General features: G+C 40.2%; 1 protein-coding gene across 2 annotated transcripts in view; it reads right to left on the bottom strand.

Moving 5' to 3' along the window:
- MAPKAPK5 (MAPK activated protein kinase 5) overlaps positions 1 to 18,428 on the bottom strand; it is a 46,731-nt gene extending 28,303 nt beyond the window's left edge. The window contains exons 1-4 of one of the 2 annotated variants that reach the window (XM_039233649.1): positions 17,926 to 18,428; positions 2,663 to 2,736; positions 1,870 to 1,945; positions 1,211 to 1,308 (exon numbers count right to left, since the gene is read on the bottom strand). In XM_039233649.1, the coding sequence (XP_039089580.1) occupies positions 1,211 to 1,308; positions 1,870 to 1,945; positions 2,663 to 2,736; positions 17,926 to 17,961 (284 nt within the window). In that variant the 5' untranslated portion in view covers positions 17,962 to 18,428. The remainder of the gene's footprint in view (positions 1 to 1,210; positions 1,309 to 1,869; positions 1,946 to 2,662; positions 2,737 to 17,925) is intronic. The other variant, XM_039233729.1, reaches the window with a different exon arrangement.
- Positions 18,429 to 24,592: the final 6,164 nt, after the last annotated feature.

The following is a 24,592-nucleotide window of genomic DNA, read 5'->3' as shown; positions in this document are numbered from 1 at the left end:
ATTACTAGATGTTAAGGGTGGGGGGGTGATCTCTTAAGTGACATGTTTTGTATTGTATTTTAGAGCAGCTAGATGGAAAGTGTATTGAAAACAGAGTATGACTTTGTGTAGGACGTGAATTTCAAGTCACTTGGCTGGTGTTGGGCCACCTGGTAATTCACTCTCATTCTTTGTCTGTGTCTGTATCTATGTCTGTGTCTCTCTGTCTCTTTCCACTCCTTCCCCCACTACAGTGGTTTTCCATGTGACCCACAGCATACCCAGCAGGACAGCTACTAAAAAAAGCAAAAATTCTCATGTTGTCAAAAAGAAAAATCAGAATTCTAGTTACCATTCTTTGATATAAATATAAACGCTTCCAGCTTCCATCCAAATGCTTTCACCAACAGAGCACAGTTGTAAGAAATAATCATTTGATTTCCCCTTTGTTTTTACAAATCCATCTTCTTTGTCCACCCAGAAGACTCCTACCCATCCCTTCATGTCCTAGCCCCAACATAAACGCTGTGTGAGACACCCTGTTTCCCTAGCCTACAGTTAGCAGCTCTCCTCTCCTTTATGAGCTCAAAATATTTTATGGATGCCTCTTCTTGGTGCCTATCACACTGCTATGATGATAGGTTTACATCTCAGTACCCCCAGCAGAAACCATATCTTATTTAACTTTGAATTCCCTAGAAGACACTTAGAATGCCACACAATAGGCTTGCCAAATATTTGACAGCTAAAAGAATAATGCTGATTTCTTCCTTTAAAAGGAATGTCAGACTAAACAATAAGGGCTTTTTGCCATATCGACTTCAAAGACAGTGCCTTGTAATATTTGGTCCTCTTTCACTAATTTGAAATAGAATGTTTAATTCCACAGTACATACTTCTTTTTAAAGAGAAAGTAATCAATAATCAAGGGGCCCCAGAGAGTAGGTGGGGTGGAGATGAAACACGACTGGCAATGAGTTGGTAACTGTTGAGGTTGGGTGATGGGTACCTAGGGATGCATTACATAATTCTGTCTGCTTTTACAAATGTTTGAAATTTTACAAAATAAAAAGAAAAAAGAGGGAGGGAAGCAGGCAGCTAGGGACGGAAGGGAGGAAGGATGGAGAGAAAGGGGAATGGGGAGAAAGCACAAAAGAGAGGAAAACCCCACTACACTTTGGCCTACATGTGGAGAGGTGGACATGAGGTGATGACCCCTATGTAGTCTTACCTGGGGCTGGACTCATGAGGAAACTGTACACTGTTAGCAAACACTTCAATAATTTGAACTATATTTGGGTGTGTGGCACACATCATGTGCAGACGTACCTTAAAGAGAACAGAGATTCACCTCACCAACAAATTTACTTTCTGCTGCCCCATCTATTACCAAATGAAAAATCTGGCAAAGAGCTCATTTTGTTTCAAAAAGTATTCATCTGTCTCTAAGCAAAAGACTTAGGTCCTCCATCGTACATGTTCCTAACATGTCATCACCATATCCAGATTATTTAAAACAAATGTGTATTTTTTTTAAAACTAGAAACACATCCTCACAGCCCTCCTAGAGCACACTGACAGGACACCAATCACCATTCTCCACTCTTCAAGGACCTTGTCCAATAAGTCCAAGCTGAGGTAAACCTGAATAGTTCAGGGTACAAGAACCACATTAATTGAGAAAGAATAAGAGGTGGTTGAAAGGAAATAAGGCTCTACCAGCCTTTGGCACTGATAGATATGGGACTGCTTTATAATGAAAACATGAATAGGGGTAAATATGGATATAAAATTCTTTGTGCATCTCTCTATTCTCTGCCTGACTTGTAAAAAGAATAATTCTTAGGCACTTCCAATACTTAGACAAATCAAGGCAATAAAGGGCCATACCTCATTTCTAGCTTTTGGACGATCAAAAAGAATTTTCAGTGCAAACCGTTCTTGAGTAGATTTCTTCACACAGACTCTAGATTTGGAGGAAAAAAATTCAATCAGAAATCATCTATATAATAGTGAAAACTAATTTAACAAGTTTGTTCTTCTAGAATTGTACTTTTTTTTAATGTCTACTTATTTATTTTGAGAAAGAGAGAGAACATGAGCAGGGGAGGGGCAGAGAGAGAGGGAGAAAGAGAATCCCAAGCAGGCCCCACGCTATCAGCACAGAGCCTAACACAGGACTCAATCTCATGAACCATGAGATCATGACCTGAGCCAAAACCAAGAGTCGGACACCCAGCTGATTGAACCACTCAGGTGTCCCCTTAGAATTGTACTTCTAATCAAGAATGTATCCCGATACATCCAAACAACCTTGCCCCTAGGGTTAGCAGGCAGAGAGGCAGAAAAGCCATCTCACCTACCCTACACAGGCCTCAGCTCCTACACCATGTGAAAGCAACTTGAGGATGGCCAAGGAAGGAATAATGGCCTCTGCTGGCTAGAGGCAACTCTCAAGAGAAGCTCTACAATCTCATTATCTTAAATGATTCTATGTTATAGACCACATGACTCATTTACATATATATTTCTAAATGGATGAGAAAAAGCCTAACATAAATACCTCCACCTGTCAAATTAGTTATTTCACAAAAGTGGCACACCTCCTGCTTCTAATGGACGATGTATGTCAAATGGCCTTTTTAAAAACAGTTTTGCCATATTTTGCAGGTGGGTTTCTTACCTAACTGGACCACTAATTCCAGCTCCCAGCTTCTGAGTCCAATTGATACTGTATTCCTCTAAAATGGAGGTTTCCTATTAAAATAGAAAAGGGAGGGGGCAGAAAATGATTCTCCAATTAAAAAGCTGAAAATTAAGCAGGGTGGGACAATAGAAAACCTTATCACTCAATACTTCAGCTTCTAAGAGAAACTGAGAAGCAGAGATTTGCATTCTTTTGGTTTTATAATTAGATATTTTGTCTAAATAACTAGGTTAGACACTGTTTTCCAATAAAAGAGAAAGCAAACACTGTAAAATAAGAAGAAATTCTTCACCTCATCTACAAGGTCCATTTGAGTAGATACTCAATGTTTTTTGGGGGGGAGCGTGAGAGGAAGACATTCCTTTAAAATACTTCACTACTAAATATTCACTTGCTAAAATTGTCAAGTACATTTTTTGAGGTTCCATAAAGACTGATCTGATGTATGCTTCTATGATCCAGAGGCCTATACTCTTGAACAAGTTGACCAAACAGTAAATTGTTATTTAATAAATAAATTGAGACTTAAAAGTTCAAATAAGGTACTAGTGAATAATAAATTGATCTGATTTTCAATGGCATCATTATGAATATAAAGACATTATCATATTCATTGGGTAACTATATTTTTTTTACAGTTTTCAGTTGTTTTATTTATACTTTTAATAGCTTTCAGTAGTTCCAGGTATAGCCTCTATCGTTTTTATGGAATTCCTGTCTAATCACTATATGTTAAACTTCTATTGCCATATGCTTTCAAGAAAGCCATATATTTAAGTTGTGGTAGGCTAAAATTCATTTTTAAGGTTCCACAGGAAGAAAAGGAAACCAAATGCAGACCTTGAAAAATTAGGCTAAAACTCATGAAACACTCAAATTGTTTTGTTGCAATGAAAATCTAATAGAACACCAATTCCCAGTATATGGGAACAAGTTATCTGTCCACGTAACACACACTCATTGAGCAGCTGTTATGTGCCAGACACTGCGCTAGGTTTAGAGATGAAAATAGAGCTTCTGTCCAATTAATATAATATGCAAGCATATAAAATAGGATTAGAATAGCCATCAACTCCACATCTCTCTGCTGCCCCGTTCTTGATAAAGGTTCCCATCATATAGTAAGTGGTCAATAACTGGAATGAATGACAAGAAAGGTAGACTAAACCCAATGACAGGAGGGGTACTGATCTGGGAAAGATCAGTAAGGTCATTACATAAACTCCCTTCTGACAAACTGTATACTGGGATTAAGAAATTTGTCAAAGTCACATGGTGAGTTACAGGCATTAATTAAGACTAGAATATTTGGCACTTCCCTAGCACCATTCCAGCTATCAAGGGGTAACCGCCTTAACACTGAAGATTGGGGACAAATCTTGCCCAATTAGGGAAGTCCCAGGCTCTGTCTCCAATCACCATCTCCTAAACAAAATTCAAGCCTACCCATTTAACTTGCCTACTTCTTTCATGTTTTCACTGCAGATTGAGATCATTAGATTTAGAAGTGTTTGAGAAGACAGGAATATAGGATTGGCAAAGAGGGATTTGGGGGCATCGTATAAGCTTCATGGTAGAGTAAAATCATTTGCCAAACCCGTCCTTCTCCTCAACTCTAATTAAAACATACACTCATAGGAGATTCACAGAAAAGAGAGATTTGTTCCATTTAATTATCTGTCATGAACAGATCAAAGGACTGTTTACATGCCCAGTTCCTGGGATGTGAAAATAACGTTAGACCAAATTCCTTACTGTGCTGGTGCTTACTCAGATGGTACTCTACCTGATGGGCAGCCAAGACCATTCAACTTGTGGAGGCTCTGACAGAAGTTTTAACACTTGACTTTACAGAAGATAAGACAGGCACTACCAGGCTTCTCTAGAACCCTCATTTCTGAACCTGTTTTCCTTACACCTCTTATCCTTTTTCCCAGGTTTAATTCTTGCACCTTTATTGATGATGCCATAAACACTAACCAGTCTAAGATTTCACTAAGCCCAGCTGGACAAGAGAAGTAACACTCTCATACCTGTCAACTCTGCTGTGTATATAAATGGCATATTTTCTCACATACTTCAATGACAAAGAATGTAGGAAGGCATAGGTCAATCAAAACACTTCACTAAATTATGGACTACTTCAAAAGCATCAATGACAAACACACTGAATTTTGCTAAAGAAAAATATATAATGTCTTAAACTAAAAGGATATAAATGTGTGGAATGCAGTAATTCTTGAGATTCCTTTAAACCAAGGGTTGGCAAATCATGACCCACAGGCAAATCTCTCCACTGCCTGTCTTTGTAAATAACAATATTTACAAAATAATAAACAAAATATATTTGTGACAAATACATAGTAAAAGTTAATATATACTGGATTTAAAAAAAGATCCAACTATATGCTATCTATAAGAGATATACTTTAGAGTCAAAGAAACAAACAAGTTAAAAATAAAAGGATTTCAACAAGTGGTTCTGAGTAGACTGGGTATCCACATGCAAAAGAACATGTGTTGGACCATTAACTCCATACACAAAAACTCAAAATGGACCAAAGAGCATACTGTAAGACTTAAGACAATAAAACTCTTAGGACATGAGTTTCATAACGTTGTCCTTGGCAATGATTTCTTGGATAGGACATCAAAGGAACAGGCAACAAAAGAAAAACTGACCATGAAAATTTAAAAATTTTGTGCATCAAAAAACACTATTACTAGAGTGAAAACAGCGAGCCACATCATGGGAGAAAATATTTGCAGATCAAGTATCTGATAAGGGATTAATATCCAGAATATAGGGAGAACTCCTAAAACTCAACAAAAAACCCAAACAGCCTCATTCAAAAAATGGGCAAAGAATTTGAATAGACATTTTCCCAAAGATATAAAAATGGCCAATAAACACATGAAAAGATGCTCAGAATCACTAATCATGAAGAAAATGCAAACCAAAATGCCAGATACAACCTCACACCCATTAGGATAGCCACTATCAAAAAGCAAACAAACAAACAACAAAATAACAAGTGTTGGCGAGGATATGGAGAAACTGGAACCCTTGTGCACTAATGATGGGAATGTACAATGGTACAACTGCTGTGGAAAATACTATAGCAGCTCCTCAAAAAAATTAAAAATAGAATTCCCATATGACCCAGCAATTCCACTTCTGGCTATATACTCAAAAGAACTGAAAACAAGAGGTATGTGTACAACTATGTTCATAACAGTACTATTTATTCACAATAGCTAAAATATAGAAGGAACCTAAATGTCCATATACACATAATGGAATATCCTTCAGCCTTAAAAAGTAAAAGAAATTCAGTAATATGCTACAATATGATAAACCTTGAGAATATTATGCTAAGAGAAATAAGTCAATCACAAATAATGATTCCATTTTTCTAAGGTGCTTAGAGTAGTCAATATTTTTTTTTAAGTCTCTGAGATTGTTTTCAGTTACAAATCTTTTAATTTTTTTAAAAGTTTATTTGTTTTTGAGACAGAGAGAGAACATGAGCTGGGGAGTGGCAGGGAGAGAGGGAGACACAGAATTTGAAACAGGCTCCAGGCTCTGAGCTGTCAGCAGAGCCTGATGCAGGGCTCGAACCCATAGACCACGAGATCATGACCTGAGCCGAAGTCGGACACTTAACCGACTGAGCCATCCAGGCGCCCCTAGAGTAGTCAATATTATAGAGAGAAAGTAGAATGGTAGTTGGCAGAGGCTGGGGGGAAGGAAATCAGTGGGGGGTTACTGCTTAATGGGTACAGAGTTTCAGTTTTACAAGAGCAAAAGAATTATGTGGCTGGATGGTGGTGATAGCTGTGCAACATAAGAAATGTATTTAATGCCAGTGAAGTGCACGCTTAAAAATGGTTAAGATGGTAAATTTTATGTTTAATTTTATTACAATTTTTTAAATGGGAAAAAAGTAAAAGGATGGAAAAAGATATACTATGAGTAACTACAAGAGAGCGTAAGTGGCTATACAGACAATAAACAAAATAGACTTTAAAACAAAAGATGTTATAACAGCATGGATGGAACTAGAGTGTATTATGAGAAGTGAAATAAGTCAGGCAGAGAAAGACAAATATCATGATCTCACTCGTGTGGAATTTAAGAAACACAACAGATAAAACATAGGGGAAGGGGAAAAAATAAGATAAAAACAGAGAGGGAGGCAAACCATAAGAGACTCTTAAATACAGAGAAGAAACTGAGGGTTGCTGGAGGGAAGGTAGTTGGGGGATGGGATAAATGGGTAACAGGCATTAAGGACGGCACTTGTTGGGGGTTACATGGTAAGTGATGAATCACTGGGTTCTATTCCTGAAACCAATACTACACTGTATGTTAACTAACTTTAGTTTGAATAAATAGATAGATGGATAAATCAAAAGATGGTAGTAGAGGAGGAGAAGCACTTTTTATAATGATAAAAAGGTCAATTAACCAGGAAGATATAGGATGACTATAAGCATATATGCAGGCACCTAACAGTGGAATCCAAATATACATGAGGCAAAAATGGACAGAATATAAGAGGAAAAAAGATAAATCAAAAATAGTAGTTGGAGATTCCAATATTGTCACTGTCAATAATAGAAAAGCTAGACAGAAAATCAGCAGGATGTAGAAGATAACCATGTCAACCAATTTGACCTGACTGACATCTACAGAACACTGCATCCAACAACAGGGGAATATACATATTCTTTTTTTTTTTTTTAATGTTTTATTTATTTCTAGGAGAGAGAGAGAGAGACAGCGTGAACAGGGGAGGGTCAGAGAGAGAGGGAGTCACAGACTGAAACAGGCCCCAGGCTCTGAGCTGGCAGTCAGCACAGAGCCCGACGCGGGGCTCGAACCCACGAACCGTGAGATCATGACCTAAGCGAAAGTCGGACGCTCAACCGACTAAGCCACCCAGGCACCCCTAGGGAATATACATATTCTTCAGGATAAACCATATGCTAGATCATAAGTCTCCATACATTTTTTAAGTTGAAATTACATAAAGTTCTTCAACCACAATGGAATTAATCTATAAATCAACAAGGAAATTTGGGAAATCGACAAAAATTCAAAAATTATGCCACACTGCTAAATAATCCATGGGTCAAAGAAGAAACAGGAAAAATTAGAAAAAATTTTTTAAAAATATTTTGATCTGAATGAAAATAAAAACATAATACAGTAGTCTCCCCTTGTCTGTGAGGGATACATTCCAAGACTCCCAGCAGATGCCTGAAACCACAAGGCAGTACCAAATTCTAATATGTTTTTCCTATACATACATACCTATGGTAAAATTTAATGATTCAGTTGTAACTTATATAATTTAGCATTTATAAATTATAATTTATAAGTTAGGCACAGTAAGAGACTAACAATAATAATAAAATAGAACAGTTTTAACAATATCTTCTAATAAAAGTCATGTTAATGTGATCTCTCACAAAATATCTTATTATACCATACTCACCCTCTTGTGATGATGGGAGATGATAAAGTGCCTATATGAGGAGATGAAGTGAGATGAATGATGGTAGGCATTGTGACAAAGCATTAGACTACTGACCTTCTGATGATTCAGAAGGACAGTCTGCTTCCCGACCATGGTTGACCGCAGATAACTGAAACCATGGAAAGCAAAACCGTGGGTATGAGGGGACTGTATGTTTGTTAAAATTTATGTGCAGCTAAAGTAGTGTTTAGATGGAAATTTATAGCTATAAATTCCTATATAAGAAAGATCACAAATGAATAACCTAAGCTTCTACCTTGAAAAACTACAATATAAAAGAAATATACTTAGGGTCCTTGCATGGCTCAGTCCATATAGCAACTGACTTGATATAGGCTCTGGTCATGATCACAGTCATGGAATCGAGCCCCATTGGGCTCTGCACTGAGTGAAGCTTACTTGGGATTCTCTCTCTCCCTCTCTCTGCCCCTGCCCCGCACACACTTTCTCACCCTCTCTCAAAATAAATATAAACTTAAAAAAAAGAATATACTCCAAGCAAGCAGAAAGAAATAATAAAAGAGCAGAAATCAATAAAATAGAAGACAGAAAATAGAGAAAAATCAATGAAAACCAAGTTAATTACACAGGATATGAAAATTAACAAACCTTTAGTTAGACTGAGAGAAAAAAAACACTCAAATGATTAATATTAGAAATGAAAGACACATCACAATCAACCTTACAGAATCAAAGCATTATAAAGGATCACCATAAACAACTTTATGCCAGCAAATTAGACCACTAGATGAAATGGACAAATCCCTAGAAAGACGTATACTGCCAAAACTTGCTCAAGAGGAGATAGAAAATCTGAATAAACCTGTAAGAAGAAACTGAATTAACAACAAAACAAAACAAAAAAATCTTCCCACATAGTAAAGCCTACCTAGGCCCACATAGCTTCAGTGGTAAATTCTACCAAATCATTTAAAGCATGGTTTCTCAACCTCAGCATCACTGACATTATGAACCAACAGTTTTTTGTTGTAAGGTTGTCTTGTGCATTGGTAAGATGTTCAGAAGCATTCCTGGCCTCTACCTGCTAGATACCAGGTGTATCCCCTATCCATACTGAACAACTATAAAGTCTCCAGACACTGCCCAAACTAGTGACTTAATGAAATAATATCAAGCGTCTACACAAACTCTTCCAGAAAATAGAGGAGGGTATACTTCCCAACTCATTCAGAGGTAAGTATTACCCTCATACCAAAGCTAGACAAAGGCATCACAAGAAAACTATAGGCCTTTATCTCTCATGAATGCAAATGCAAAAACCCTGAGCAAAATTAGCAAACAGTACAGAAACATGTAAGAATAACTTTACATCAGACTAAATGAGGTTTATACCAAGAATGCAAAATTGGTTTAATACCTGAAACTCAATAATATTAATATACCATAGTAACAATAAAGAACAAAAACTATATGATCAACTCAATAGGTGAAGAAAAAGCATTTAACAAAAATTCAACACCTCCATCAGACAACAAAAGGAAATTAAAGGCATCAGAATTGGCAAAGAAGAAAACAAACTTTCTCTTTTTGCAGACGACATGATACTCTACATAGAAAACTCAACAGACTCCACCAGAAGCCTACTCGAACTGATCCAAGAATTCAGCAAAGTTGCAGGGTACAAAATCAACGTACAGAAATCAGTTGCATTTTTATACACCAACAATGAAGCAACAGAAAGAGAAATCAAGAAACTGATCCCATTCACAGTTGCACAAAAAACCATAAAATACCTAGGAATAAACCTAACCAAGGATATAAGAGATCTGTATGATGAAAACTATAGAAAACTTATGAAGGCAATTGAAGAAGACACAAAGAAATGGAAAAACATTCCATGCTCATGGATTGGAAGAATACAGTTAAAATGTCATTACTACCCAAAGCAATCTACACCTTCAATGCAATCCCAATCAAAAGTGCACCAGCAATCTTCTCAAATCTAGAACAAACTATCCTAAAATTTGTACGGAACCACAAAAGACTCCAAATAGCCAAAGTGATATTGAAGAAGAAAACCAAAAGGGAGGCATCACAATCCCAGACTTTAGCCTCTACTACAAAGCTGTCATCATCAAGACAGTATGGTATTGGCACAAAAACAGACACATAGACCAATGGAATAGAATTGAGAACTCAGAACTGGACCCAAAAGTATACAGCCAACTAATCTTTGACAAAGCAGGAAAGAGTATCCAATGGAAAAAAGACAGTCTCTTTAACAGATGGTGCTGGGAGAACTGGACAGCAACATGCAGAAGAATGAAACTAGGTCATTTTCTCACACCATACACAAAATAAACTCAAAATGGATAAAGGTCCTGAACGTGAGACAGGAAACCATCAAAACCCTAGAGGAGACAGCAGGAAACAATCTTGACCTCAACCACAGCAATTTCTTACTTGACACATCCCCAAAGGCAAGGGAATCAAAAGCAAAAAGGAACTATTGGGACCTCATCAAGATTAAAAGCTTCTGCACGGCAAAGGAAACAATCCATAAAACAAATAGGCAACCAACGGAATGGGAAAAGATAGTTGCAAATGACATCAGATAAAGGGTTAATATCCAAAATCTATAAGGAACTCGTCAAACTCCACACCCGAAAAACAAACAATCCAGTGAAGAAATGGGCAGAAGATATGAACAGACACTCCTCCAAAGAGGACATCCAGATGGCCAACAGACACATGAAATGATGTTCAGCAGACACATGAAATGATGTTCAGCATCCTTCCTCATCAGGGAAATACAAATCAAAGCCACACTAAGATACCACCTCATGCCGGTCAGAGTGGTGAAAATGAGCAAATCAGAGGACTCCAGATGCTGGCGAAGATGTGGAGAAACAGGCACCCTCCTACACTGTTGGTGGGAATGTAAACTGGTGCAGCCCCTCTGGAAAATAGTGTGGAGGTTCCTCAAAAAATTAACAATAGAACTCCCCTATGACCCAGCAATAGCACTGCTAGGAATTTACCCAAGAGATACAAGAGTGCTGATGCACAGGGGCACATGGACCCCAATGTTCATAGCAGCACTCTCAACAATAGCCAAAACATGGAAAGAGCCTAAGTGTCCATCAACTAACGAATGGATCAAGAAGATGTGGTTTATCTATACAATGGACTACTACATGGCAATGAGAAAGAATGAAATCTGGCCATGTGTAGCAACATGGATGGACCTTGAGGGTGTTATGCTGAGCGAAATAAGTCAGGCAGAAAAGGACAAATATCGTATGTTTGCACATATAGGAGGATTAGGAGGAACTTAACGGAGGACTGTGGGGGAGAAGAAGGGGGGAAACAGGAGGGGTGAGGGAGGGAGGCAAACCATGAGAGACTCTTGAATGTTGAGAACAAACTGAAGACTGATGGGTATGGGGGAGAGAGGAAGGGGGGTGATGGGCATGAAGGAGGGCACTTGTGGGGATGAGCACTGGGTGTTGTACGGAAACCAACTTGACAATAAACTATTAAAAAAAATTCAACACCTATTCCTGATACAAATTCTCAACAAACAAGGAATAAAAGGAAACTCCTCAATTAGACAAAGGATATCTACAAAACACTTACTTAGTGCTAAGTCTTTAATGCTTTCCCACTGAGATCAGGAACAAGGCAAGATGTACACTTTTGCCACTTTCATTCAACTTTGTACCTGAGATTCTACCCATGGAATAAGGCAACAAAACAAAATTAAGAGCATATATCCTATAACGGAAGAAGTAAAATGGCATTTATTTGCTGAAGACATAATTTTTATATGTAGAGAATCCTAAAGAACATAAAAAAAAATCTAGAACTTAGCAAACGTGGTAAAGATGCAAAACACAATATCAAAATACAGAAACAAACTGCATTTCTCTACACTGGTGACATACAAAAAATAAAATTTAACAATTCTTAACAGCATCATAAAGAATAAAATATTTAGGAATAAATTTGTTACAGAGTGCAAGGTCTATACAGTGAAAACTTCAAATACATTGCTAAGAGAAATTGGAGAAACCCTAATGAAATGGAGAGCTATACCATGTTCATGGATTAGAAGACAATATTGTTAAGATAGCAACTGTCCCTAAATTAACCTATAGATTCAATGGATCCCCTATCAAAATCCTAGCACACATTTTTGTAGAAATAGACAAGCTGATTCTAAAATTTACTTGGAAATAAAAGAACTTGAATAGCCAACTTAATTTTCAAAAAGAAAAATCAAATTGGCTCTCACACTACCCAATTTTGGAAACTTACTATAAAGCTTCAGTAATCAAATAAGTATGATACTAGTATAAGGATAGTCATATTGATTAACAGAACAAAACAGAGAATCCAGAAATAAACACACACTAGGATCAACTCATTCTCAAAATAGGTACCAAAGTAATTCAATAGGCAAAAGACAGTGTTTTGAACAAACTGTCCTGGAACAACTGGATATCCATGTTAAAGACAAACAAACAAAACCTTAGACCTTTATGTAACACCAAAGACTCCAAGTAGATATCAGACCTAAATAAAGAATGAAAAACTACAACTTCTAGAAGAAAACATAGTTGAAAAATCTCATAACCTAAGACTAGGCAAAGATTTCTTAGCTATGACACCATAAGCACAATCCATCAAAGAGAAGAGAAAGGAAAAAAAAGATAAACTGGACTTCATCAAAGTTAAAAACCATTAAAATGAAAGAGCCAAGCCACATACTGGAAAAAAATATGTGCAAATCTACATCAGATAAATCTTTTTTATTCAGAGTTTATAAAGAACTCTTACAACTCAAAAATAAGACAAACAACTTAATTTAAAAATGGTCAAGGGGCACCTGGGTGGTTCAGTCAGTTAAGCGTGTGAATTTGGCTCAGGTCATGATCTCACAGCCATTGAGTTCAAGCCCCACATTGGGCTCTCTGCTGTCAGTACAGAGCCCACTTCAGATCCTCTGTCCCCCTCTCTCTACTCCTCCCCTGCTTGTGTGCTCTCATTCTCTCCCTCCCTCAAAAATAAGTAAACATTTAAAAAAATTAAAAAGAAAAGAAAAATAGGCAAAGATTTTAGTAGTTAAATACCAGGAAAAAAAATACATGAATGGCAAACACATGAAAAGATGCTCAACAGCATTAGAATTAGGTTTTATTCAGAGTATATGAGGAACTCTTGCAACTGTATAATACAACAAATAACCCAATTTAAAAACAGGCAAACGTGGGAATGCAAACTGAAGCAGCCACTCTGGAAAACAGTACGGAGGTTCCTCAAAAAATTAAAAATAGAACTACCCTACAACCCAGCAATTGCACTACTAGGTATTTATCCAAGGGATACAGGTATGCTGTTTCGAAGGGGCACATGCACCCCAATGTTTATAGCAGCGCTATCAACAATAGCCAAAATATGGAAAGAGCCCAAACGTCCGTCAATAGATGAATGGATAAAGAAGATGTGGCATACATATACAAAGGAGTATTACTCAGTGATCAAAAAGAATGAAATCTTGCCATTTGCAACTACATGGATGCAACTAGAGGGTATTATGCTAAGCAAAATTAGTCAGAGACAGACAAATATCATATGACTTCACTCATATGAGGACTTTAAGATACAAAACAGATGAACATAAGGGAAGGGAAGCAAAAAAATATAAAAACAGGGAGAACAAAACATAAGAGATTCTTAAACATGGAGAACAACAGAGGGTTGCTGGAGGGGTTATGGGAGGGGGGATGGGCTAAGTGGGTAAAGGGCATTTAGGAATCTACTCCTGAAATCACTGTTGCACCATATGCTAACTTGGATGTAAATTTAAAAAATAAGAAATTAAAAAAATTTTTTTATCAAAATGGGCAAATGATTTGAAAAGACATTTCACCAGAAGGGATACACAAATAGCGAATGAGCACATGAAAAGTTGTTTGATGAGTCATTAGGGAGATGCACATTAAAACCGCAATCACATACTACTACACAACCATTAGAATAGCTACTACACGACCATTAGAATAACTAAAGACTGACAATACCAAATACTTGTGAGGAGGATAAAAACAAACAAACAAAGCCCAAACCACTCAAATACTACTGGTGGGAATGAATTTTGGTAAAGCTAATTTGGAAAAGTTTTGCAGTTTCTTAAAAAGTTAAACATAAACTTACCATACATAAAATTACCTAGTAATTCCACACCAAGGTATTTACCCAGAAGGAATTAAAACAAATGTTTACACAAAAACTTGTATGGGCAAGTTTTATTCATCACTTTGTTCATAGTAGCTAAAATTCAAAAACAGTGTAAATGTCCATCAACTGGGGATGAATAAAAAGATTACTCAACATTTAAAAAGAAATAAACTCTTAACACATGCACTAACATGGATGAACCTCGAAAGTATTTTAAGTAAAAGAAGCCAAACACATAACACTATGTATTACATACAATTCATTAATTTGGAATTTCTCAAGACAAAACCAGTGACAGAAAACAGATCAGTGTGGGAAAACAGATCTGGAGTGGGAAATGGGAGTAGAGGCTGACTACAAAGAGCCAAAAGGAACTTTCTAGGCGGGGTTAGAAATACTCTAAAACTGGATTGTGATGATAGTTGCACAGCTCTGTAAGTTTATTAACAATTCTTCAACTATACACTTACACTGAGTGAATTTTATGGTATGTAAATTATATTGAAATTTTAAAAAATATTTTTAAAACTAAGGAAATGAATTTTCACTAAGTTCATCAAATATTAAGGACTCTTCCATATACAATATAAGACATATGCAAGACAATCCCTAATCCCAAAATGCTCATTCTCTAGGTTTAGCCAAGTACCTTAGGAATAGTGAGGTCGTGGGGCTATGGGAGAAGAGACAGAAATGAGAAGATAGAGGCTATGGTTGTTGCCTTGGCCTTATTCTAATTATTCTTAAGATTAATAGGATGAGATGTGAAAGTTCAATTGGACTGCTCTTAGGTAGTCAGGCAGCAGAAGTTTAAATGGTCTAGCTAGAGTCCAGGACAAAGGCTTTTCCAGCTGAACTCTAGAGGTCAGTCCTCACCAATGAGGGACATCCTAAAGAAAGCAAAATAATGAATAAAGTACAATGTTACAGGCCAGAAGTTTTATTTATTATGATGCTGGCTTGCTTCCAAGGGAGTACATCCTAGTCAGTACTGGCTGTCAGATCAGATATTTTCAACTCTACTTATGAGTATTGGTTGGACACACTCAAATTCGTAGGAAGACTCACCAGTGACCAATTAAGTACATGAAGAAAAGCTAAAAATTTTTTTTTTTTTAAATTTTTAATGTTTTATTTATTTCTAGGAGAGAGAGAGAGAGCGTGAGCAGGGGAGGGTCAGAGAGAGAGGGAGTCACAGACTGAAACAGGCTCCAGGCTCTGAGCTGGCAGTCAGCACAGAGCCCGACGCGGGACTTGAACCCACGAACCGCGAGATCATGACCTAAGCGAAAGTCGGACGCTTAACCGACTAAGCCACCCAGGCGCCCCAAAAAGCTAAAAATTTTTAAGAAAATTAGATTGGGCAATAATGACCAAGAAATCATGACTTTCTAAAGTGACTGTTTAGTTGCTACGAGCGAACATTCATCAAGTTCTTACTAAATGTTAGTTACTGTAGGCACATTTAGATATATTTGCTCACCAAATCCTGAAAAAACTCTGTGGGGTGTTTTTATCTCATTTCCAGGAATGAGCAAATTCAGGGACAGAGAAGTAAAACAACTTACTCAAGGACACAGCTAATGAATGCCTAAGCTGAGATTTTAATCCATAAATCTACCTAGAGAAACTACTGTAAACAGTATGTAACACTGCCTCCCATTTATGTATTTACCCACTAAAACTAAGTCCCTCTTCTGTTAGAAACTCCCCAGAGTTCCTCTTCTACTCAAGATCAAAGCCAAAATGCCTATAATGGTCTACAAGTCCCTCTAAGCTCTAGCTTCCTATCACCTCTCTAAAATGTAATCTGCACTGACCCAATGCATTCACCTTGCCTTTCCTGGATCACACAAGTCTTGAACATACCTCAGAGCTTTTGTATCTGCTGTTCCCACTGCCTGGAATATCCTTCCTCAAGACACTGGAGGTTTGCTCCCTCATTCCCTTCAGAGCTCTACACAAACGTCACCTCCTCAGAGGCCTCCCCGGACTACTTTTTCTAATATAGCACTCCCTGCCCTTTTTATACTTAATTATAACCAGCTGGCAATGTTTTGTTTTCTTTTGTTAACCTAACTCCACCATCTAGACTATAAGCTGCATGAGAGCAGGGACATTTAGAAGTTTGGCTTTGTACCACTAGTGCCTAAGACAGCACCTGGCACAAAACAGACAACACTTGGATTTAAAATTCTGCCACATATGCTTTGATTCAACCCCATCATGTAACTTTAGGTAATGATTCATGACCCTGAACCAATAAAGTCCAAACCATACACACACACAAGAAAAGCGGTCTTTTGGAACATTTTTTTGTGTTAAAATTTGATCTTCCTTAATGCATATATTTTCATGCCTCCTTTAAAAGGTTAAGTTTCTTTGGAATGACTGATTTCTATAAACTTTACTACACCCAAGCGGCAGGGGGAACCTGTTAGAAGCGTAACTTTTTGTGTCCTGCGGGGGAAAATAACTCCAAGTTGTCAACGGATGCCTTGTCCCTCAAGAGAAAATGAAATTTTTTTTCAGGTTTATTTTTTAGTAATCCCACGGTGGGGTGTGAACTCACAACCCCAAGATCAAGAGTTGCACATTCTTCCGACTGAGCCAGCCAGGCACCACAGAAAATGAAAATTCCTAAATGCTCTGACTTAATGGTGCAAAGTAGATAATACAGATCTAACTTTAAGCTTCAGTGTTCAACTTACACAAGACTCTAACTTCCAAACTACAGCTAGATAATAACTCTCTAGTAGTACCTCAAAGTTTGCCTGTTTATGTGTGTTTTGGTTTGTTTTTTTTGTGGATTTTAGAAAAAAAAAGTGAAAAACAGATTTTTAAAAAACTTCGTTTTATTTGGGTCATTTTAAAACACACATATTTGCTTTCTGTTGTTGTTTTGTTAACAGAGCAGTAAGTCACAGGACACCATGAGCTCTTCTTCAATAAATTAAATGCTGCCTAGGAGGAGAGGGAAGAGGAAAAGGGGAGGCAACAAACGCAGAAGAACAATATTTGCCAAAAGACGGGTTTTGTAAGAAGGCGGACCACCTCCTTCTGAAACTGCAGGTTTCCAGGAGGCCGGTTTCAAGCAAATCGAGAGTGATGGGTAAAGTCCAACTCTCCGAGTATTGTAGCAGATCATCCGGAAACAAATACTGGCGGCACTTGGGGAGTGATCGAAAGTGTAGGAGGACCCCCTCCGTCCCACTCATATAAAGCATCTTCACGCCACTCACCTTCCGTTTTAGCTGGGCACAAATTACATCCCTGCTTTAACCAGAGAAGAGGGAGTCGGACATCCCTCCCTATACATACACAAACCATTCGCCCCAGGGCTGTAAAATGCAGTCCACGGAATCCGGGAAAATCGAAACCCGGCAGTCGCTGGAATCTCTCGCTCCAAGTTTTCTCCGCTTTCTGAGGCTGAGCCCAGAGAAATGCCACAGGGACAAAGCGGGGAGGAAGGGGGCATCTCCCCCTTACCTTGATGGCTTTCTCCATGTCGCTCTCCTCGGACATGCTCCGTGGGGCCTCTACGGCTGGGAGCGGCGGAGGCTGTGCAAGTGCCCGGTCCCACCGCAGCCGAGGGAGCTCGGAGCTCGGCGCTCGCGCCCCGGGGCCTCGGGGAGACCGGCAGCCGCCGCCCCCAGGGACCGGCGGGGATGAGGGCCCTGGCGCCGGCTCGGCTTCGACGGGCGGCTCTAGGCTGGCGGCGGCGGCCCCCGGGGACAAGCTTTTGTGCTGGGCCCCGCGCGGCCGCCCCCCGGCTTCATCCCCAGCCGGGGAGGCAGGCTCCCGGGGCAGGGCGAGGCGGGGAGGGTCCCTGTCCGGGGCGCTGTGCAGAGGCCTCGCGGGGCCGCCGATTAGGCCCGGGTTCGCCAGGTCCTAATGAGGAACCTGCGCCTCCGTCTCCGCCGCCGGCACCGCCGCGAAGCCAAGGCCGAGCCCGCCGCCGCCGCCGCCGCCGCTGCCGCTCCCGCTGCCGCTGCCGCTTCAGCGCCACACATCGCCAGGACACCCGCGCCGGGCAGCCCCGCCGGCCGCCCGCCCGCCGGCGCTGTGCCCCGCCTGAGCTCCGGGCCGCCCCTCCCGCCGCCCGACTCCGTGCCCCCACGGCTCCACGCGCCCCTCGCCGACGTCCGCTGGGGTTTCCGAGCGCCCCCAAACCACGCAACTGACTTGCAGGCGTCCGCCAGAGCCTCCCCAAGCAGCGCCACACTCGGGACAGGCCCCCGGGCCCTCCGCAGCGCAGGCGCCGCGCTGATGACGTAACGCGTCGGGCCCCGACGGGGCGGGGCCATTGGTGTGCGCCGCTTGATTCGAGCGGCTTTCGGGTTCTGTCTCTGCTCCCGGCGCAGGGGAGAAGGGTCATCCCGCCGGTAACTGCGCGAAGGAGCCGGGGGTTTCGGCTCGTAATGAGCAAGAGGAAACAGAGTCCCCGGCCGGTCCAGAGGTAAGAGAACAGTTGTGTATAGTAATAGTTAACACATTCGGAGGGTTAACTTTACGTAAAGCTCTCTTCCTCCATCAGTTTCTTCTTCACGAAGTAAGCATTTGACGCTGTGAGGTAAGTAGGTTCTTATCCCTCGTTTGCAGATTAGGTAACTAAGTCTCAGAGAACCGAACTCACTTGCATGTAGCTGAGACGTGATCAAGTGAGAATTGGACCCCAAATTGGTGCTCCTTCCGCTACACCAACAACCCGCTGGAGGCCCTGGTAGGAGCCTCTGGCTTGGCTGATCACCGCTTGGTGGTTCTTCATTCGTTCCCTTACGTGCTGAGTTCCAGGGTGCACCAGGCCTACTCAACACTTGGGAAGCAATAGAGAGCCTGTCCTTGCTCAATGGATCTCACTTTCGGAAAAGCTAAGCAGCAAATAAACAAGGGGAAAACACTGGGTTTATAAATGCTAAGAAGAAAACGAACAGGATGCTGAGGTAAGAGAATAACCTGATGTGAGGACTTTTCCTAGTAGATGATCAGGGAAGGTCTCCCATGAGGTAACATTGAAGCTGAGACCTCTGAGGAATGAGACGGAGTTGTCTATTGGAAATCCGAGGAGGAGATTTCTGGGCAGATGGAACAGCAAGTGCAAAAATCTTGAGGCAGAAATAAGCTGAATAATGTTCAGGAAGCAGCAAAAAGTTCGTTGTAGCTGGAGCAGAGGGAGCAGAAGGACCAAAAGATAAAAGGATGAGGTTGGAGACGTGGATAGAGCTGTGTCATACACGTTTAAGGTCACAGTAATGACTTTGAATGTTATTCTGTGTCATGGGAAGGTTTTAAACTGAAGAGTGATAGGATCAAAATTATGTTTTGAAAGCTTTCTGCTATATAGAGAAATATGGGCAGGCAAGAGTGGAGACGTGGAGAACTATTAAGAGGTGGCTGGAACAATCCACATGAGAGATTATTTGATACTTGAACTAAGGAGGAGGCAGCAAAGATCAGGTAGATGGATTTACGATACGTTTTGGGAGTAGAGTTGACAGTATTTCCTGAAGCATTCGATGTGGAAGGTAAGAAAAAGAAATGGACTGAGAGTAACTTCCGGGAGTCTGACTTCAGTAATTGGATGGATGATGGCGCCATTCAGTGAACGAAAGGCTTGATGCAGCTTAGGGTGGGGAATCCACAGGTTTTTTTTTCCTGTCGAGGTTAATTGGAGGGTTTTGTGCCATATACCAGAGGATAAGTCAAGTTACGGTGCAGACCAACTGTCTCTTTGTTGGCCATACGCCTACAGTCCATTCCTCAGCCCCCTAAAGTGGTGGGTGTGGCCACGTGTCTGTGCTCTCCCCAGTGGAACGTGTACAGAAGAGATGTGCAGTTTCCAGGCTTGGCCCAGAAAATTCATCAACAGGTGCTCCTACTTACTCTGCCAGCTGGAAGATGATAAGAAGTTTCTGGAGAAGGCACAGCCTCAAGATGGAAGATTGCTGAGTACAAAACATCTGCCCCCATTGATCTATATATCTACCCAGGACTATTATATGAGAAAATAAATAAACATTTATTGTTTTGTGCTTTTATGTATTTGGGTCTTTTTGTAATAGCAGCTTTGCCTATGGTACCTAATACAGTTAAGAACAGTGATCAGTAGTGAGCATTGGGAGGAAATTTCTAAATGAATTGACATTATCCACAACAGTTAGGAAATTGAAGGTGCCTTGGATTTATTCATTCATTCATTGAGTAGTAATTTATCAGGTGCGTCTCCATGCCAGGCACTGTGCTATGTAATAAAGATGCAGAGGTGAAGAAGAGAGTTCCCTAGCCTTCAACATTCTGAGTCTGGCAGCTTATGCATGTGCTTTCCCTCTACCCAGAAACAGTCTCCCCTCCCTCGCAACACACACACACACACACACACACACACACTCAACCTAATTTGTACACATTCTTTTTTTTCTTACACATTCTTCAATCACATTCCTTTTTTTTTTTTAATGTTTGTTTATTTTTGAGAGAGAGACAGAATCCGAAGTAAGGTCTAGGCTCTGAGCTGTCAGCACCGAGCCCCATGTGTGGCTCGAACTCACAAACCACAAGATCATGACCTGGGCTGAAGTCCGACGCTTAACCTACTGAGCCATCCAGGCACCCATCTTCAACCACATTCTAAATACCATTTTATCAGGAAGATATGCTTAATTCTTGCCCCCAGTCTAACTCAGATATTCCTATTGTCTCATAACTGACTTCCTTATACTTATCATAGTTTTGATTTATATATTTACTGTTCGTTATTCTTTAGTGTTTTTTCTCCGACTAGACTGTAAATAATCTCAAGGGCAGAATCTTATCTATTCTATTATTATTATTCTATTATTCTATCTATATCTATTATTAGCCACATCCTTGATACTCAGCCCACTGCAGGGGCTTAATAAATATTTGCTGAAGGAATCAATGAACAGAGAAGGCAGAGCCCAAAGGAGATGTTTCCTCCATTTTTTTCTGGGGAAATGACTGTGGTAGGAAGCCTTTAAGATAGTCATCAATGATGCCTACCTCTTGGTATCCATGATCATGTATAATCTCATGCTGTTTGAAGGCTGATCTATGTTGGGATGTCATGTCTGAGATTACATTACAGGAAGACTTTGGCTTTCATCTTGGGCACTCTCTTACTCTCTTCATTTGCTCTGAAGGATGCCAGCTCAAATGTGAGTTACTTTATTCATTTCCTGGGGTTTCACAATAAATTACCACAAACTGGGTGGCTTAAAACAACAGACATTTATTTTCTCACAATTCTAGATGCCAGATGTCTGAAATCCATGTGTTGGGAGGACCATGCTCCCTCTAAAGTCTCTAAGGTTGGATCCTTCTTTACCTCTTCGAGCTTCTGGTGACTCCCAGCAGTCCTTAACATTCCTTGGCCCACAGGGAATGTATTACTCCAGTCTCTGCCTCTGTCTTCACTTGGCTTTCTTCCTGTGTCCTCTCCTCTCATGAGGACACTCATCATTGGCTTTAGGGCCCACACTAATCTAGTATGATTTTTATGTTAGTTACATCTACGAAGATGCTATATCCAAATAAGGTCAGATTCTGAGGTTCCATGTAAACATGAATTTGGAGGGGAGGATGTTAATCAACCCACTATGGTTGCCCAGTATAGGGGTCTACATATCAAGGAACTAACGTCTTTCGCCAACTGCCAGTGAGAATCCTAGGCCTGCCAAAGACCATATAAATGACCTTAGGGTGGATCTTTCCTCAGTTGAACCTTGAGATGATTGCAGCCTTCTGTGCCAGAAAGAGGCACCCAGCTAAGCTGTGTCCAAATTCTGACCCACAGAAACTGAGCTAGCAAAAGTTTTTAGAGCACTAAATTTGGGGGGTAATTTGTCATGCAGCATAGATAACTAATACAGATTTTAGTGCCTAGAAGTGGGAGGCTGCCATAACAGCTACCTATAATGCGGGAGTTGCTAAGAACCAAACGGTGGACAGAGGCTGGAAAGATTTTGAAGAGTGTGTTAGAGAAAGCCTAAATTATCTTGAGCAAACTTAGTAGAAATCTGAACTTTGAAGATGCTATGAATGAAGACTGAAAAGGAAGTAAGGAGCATTATTGGAAACTGGAGGAAAGAAGATCCTGGTCATAAAGTAGTGCAAGGTTTAGCAACACTGTCATCAGCAATTACGTGGAAAGAGAGAATGTTCCCAATGAAGCTGGTGATCTCATAAGGCAGTTTCTAAGCAGAAGGTGCTGCCTGATTTCTTCTTGCTCCTTGTAGTAAAACATGAGAAGTATATTATTAAACAAGAAGGAGTCAGGACTTGATTGTTTTGAAATTTTTAGTCTCTCTAGATGGCAGCCACTGCTAAAATTTAGCAGTGGCTTTTAAGCAAGAATCAAGTCCAGAGTACTGTAAGGAAAATGTGGTCTGTCTTAGTTCAGGTTGCTGTAACAAAATACCTGCCCCACCCCCCCCAGTTCATTTCCTTGCAGGCAAAATACATTCATTCCATTTCAACAGCCTCAAAAATTAACTCTTCTAGGGAGGGGAAGGGGGTTGATGGGCATGGAGGAGGGCACTTGTGGTGATGAGCACTGGGTGTTATATGGAAACCAACCTGACAATAAACTATTAAAAAAAATTAACTCTTCTACATCAGCTCCAATGTCCAAAGGATGTAAATATCATCTAAATCAGATGTGGGTGAGAGCGTAAGTGTGATGCATCTTGAAACAAAATTCCTCTTCAGCTGTGGACCTGTGAAATCCGATAAGTTACGTGCTTCCAAAATACAGTGGTAGCACAGGCATAGGATAGCCATTCTCATTCCAAAAGGGAGAAGTCAAAAGGACTAAAGGGGTGATGGGTCGCAAACCAGTCCAAAATCTAGTAAGGCAAATACCATTAGATTTTTAAGGCTGGAAAATAATCTTTGGTTTGATACACTCTCCTCTAGACCCACTGGGCTTATAGCCCTGCCATCAAGCCTCAGATGAAGCTTCTCTGGTCTGTTGAAACCAAGGCATTGGCCTTGATGATTTCTGAATTACTTCTGGAATCATCCTTCTTGCAGAGAATAGTGCACATTCACAGCCAGTTAGCTTTTTGCCCTGTTGTGTAGAATCAAAGAAGTACAGAAGCCTTCCTTCATTTCTTCCTGTCTTGGTTCCCTTCAGTTCAAACAGGCAGTGCTTCTGCTTCTATAATCCAATAATTTCTATCACGTGATGGTCCAGCCACATCCTTAGCTGTTCTCTTCCAAACACACTTTCTAAATGTTTGCAATATGGACAGGCCGAGAATTTTCCAAATCCTTAAAAAGGTCTGGTCCCTTTTGGTTTAACAATTCCTTCTTAGGTTCATCTTTTTCCTCTCACATTTTATCATACGCAGTCAGAAGGAACCAAGCTGCTCTTCAAACACTGCTTAGAAATCTCTGCTGAATATCCGGTTTTGTTGCTCACAAGTTCTGTCTTCCAAAAGCACTAGGACATAGTCTGGCCAAGTTCTTTGCCACTTTGCAACAAGGACCATCTTTTCTCCATTGTCCAACAACACGCTCCCCATTTCCCTCTGATGCTTCACCAAAATGGACCTTCCCACCCACCCAGTTCCAAAGCCACCTCCATGTTTTTAGGTATTTGTTACAGCAGCACCCTTACTTCTCAATATCAAAATCTGCTATAACAAAATACCATAGACTGGGCATCTTAAAAAGAACATTTATTCCTCACAGTTCTGGAGGCTAGTAAGTCCAAGATCAAGGTGCTGGCAGATTTGGTTCCCGGTGAGACCCTCTTCTTGGCTTGCAGATGGCCACCCTCTTGATGTGTCCTCACATGGTAGAGAGAAATCAACCTCTAGTTTCTTCCTTTTCTTATAAGGACACTGATCCCATCATGGCACCTCTTCCTCATGACTTCATCTGATTTTTTAAATTTTTAAAAATGTTTGTTTATTAAAAAAAAAAAATGCTTGTTTATTTTTGAGAGAGAGACAGAGACCAAGCACAAGTGGGGGAGGGGCAGAGAGAGAAGGAGACACAGAATCCCAAGTAGGCTCCAGGCTCTGAGCTATCAGCACAGAGCTGGATGCGGGGCTTGAAAGTCAGGTGCTTAACCAACTGAGCCACCCAGGTGCCCCCCCTTGGCCTCATCTAAACCTAATTACTACCCAAA

The sequence above is a fragment of the Hyaena hyaena genome, unplaced genomic scaffold, assembly GCF_003009895.1.
Source record: "Hyaena hyaena isolate Hyena2069 unplaced genomic scaffold, ASM300989v1 scaffold_0, whole genome shotgun sequence".
Taxonomy (NCBI): domain Eukaryota; kingdom Metazoa; phylum Chordata; class Mammalia; order Carnivora; family Hyaenidae; genus Hyaena; species Hyaena hyaena.
Note: the sequence above shows the minus strand (reverse complement) of the source record. Positions and strands in the feature narration are given on the sequence as shown.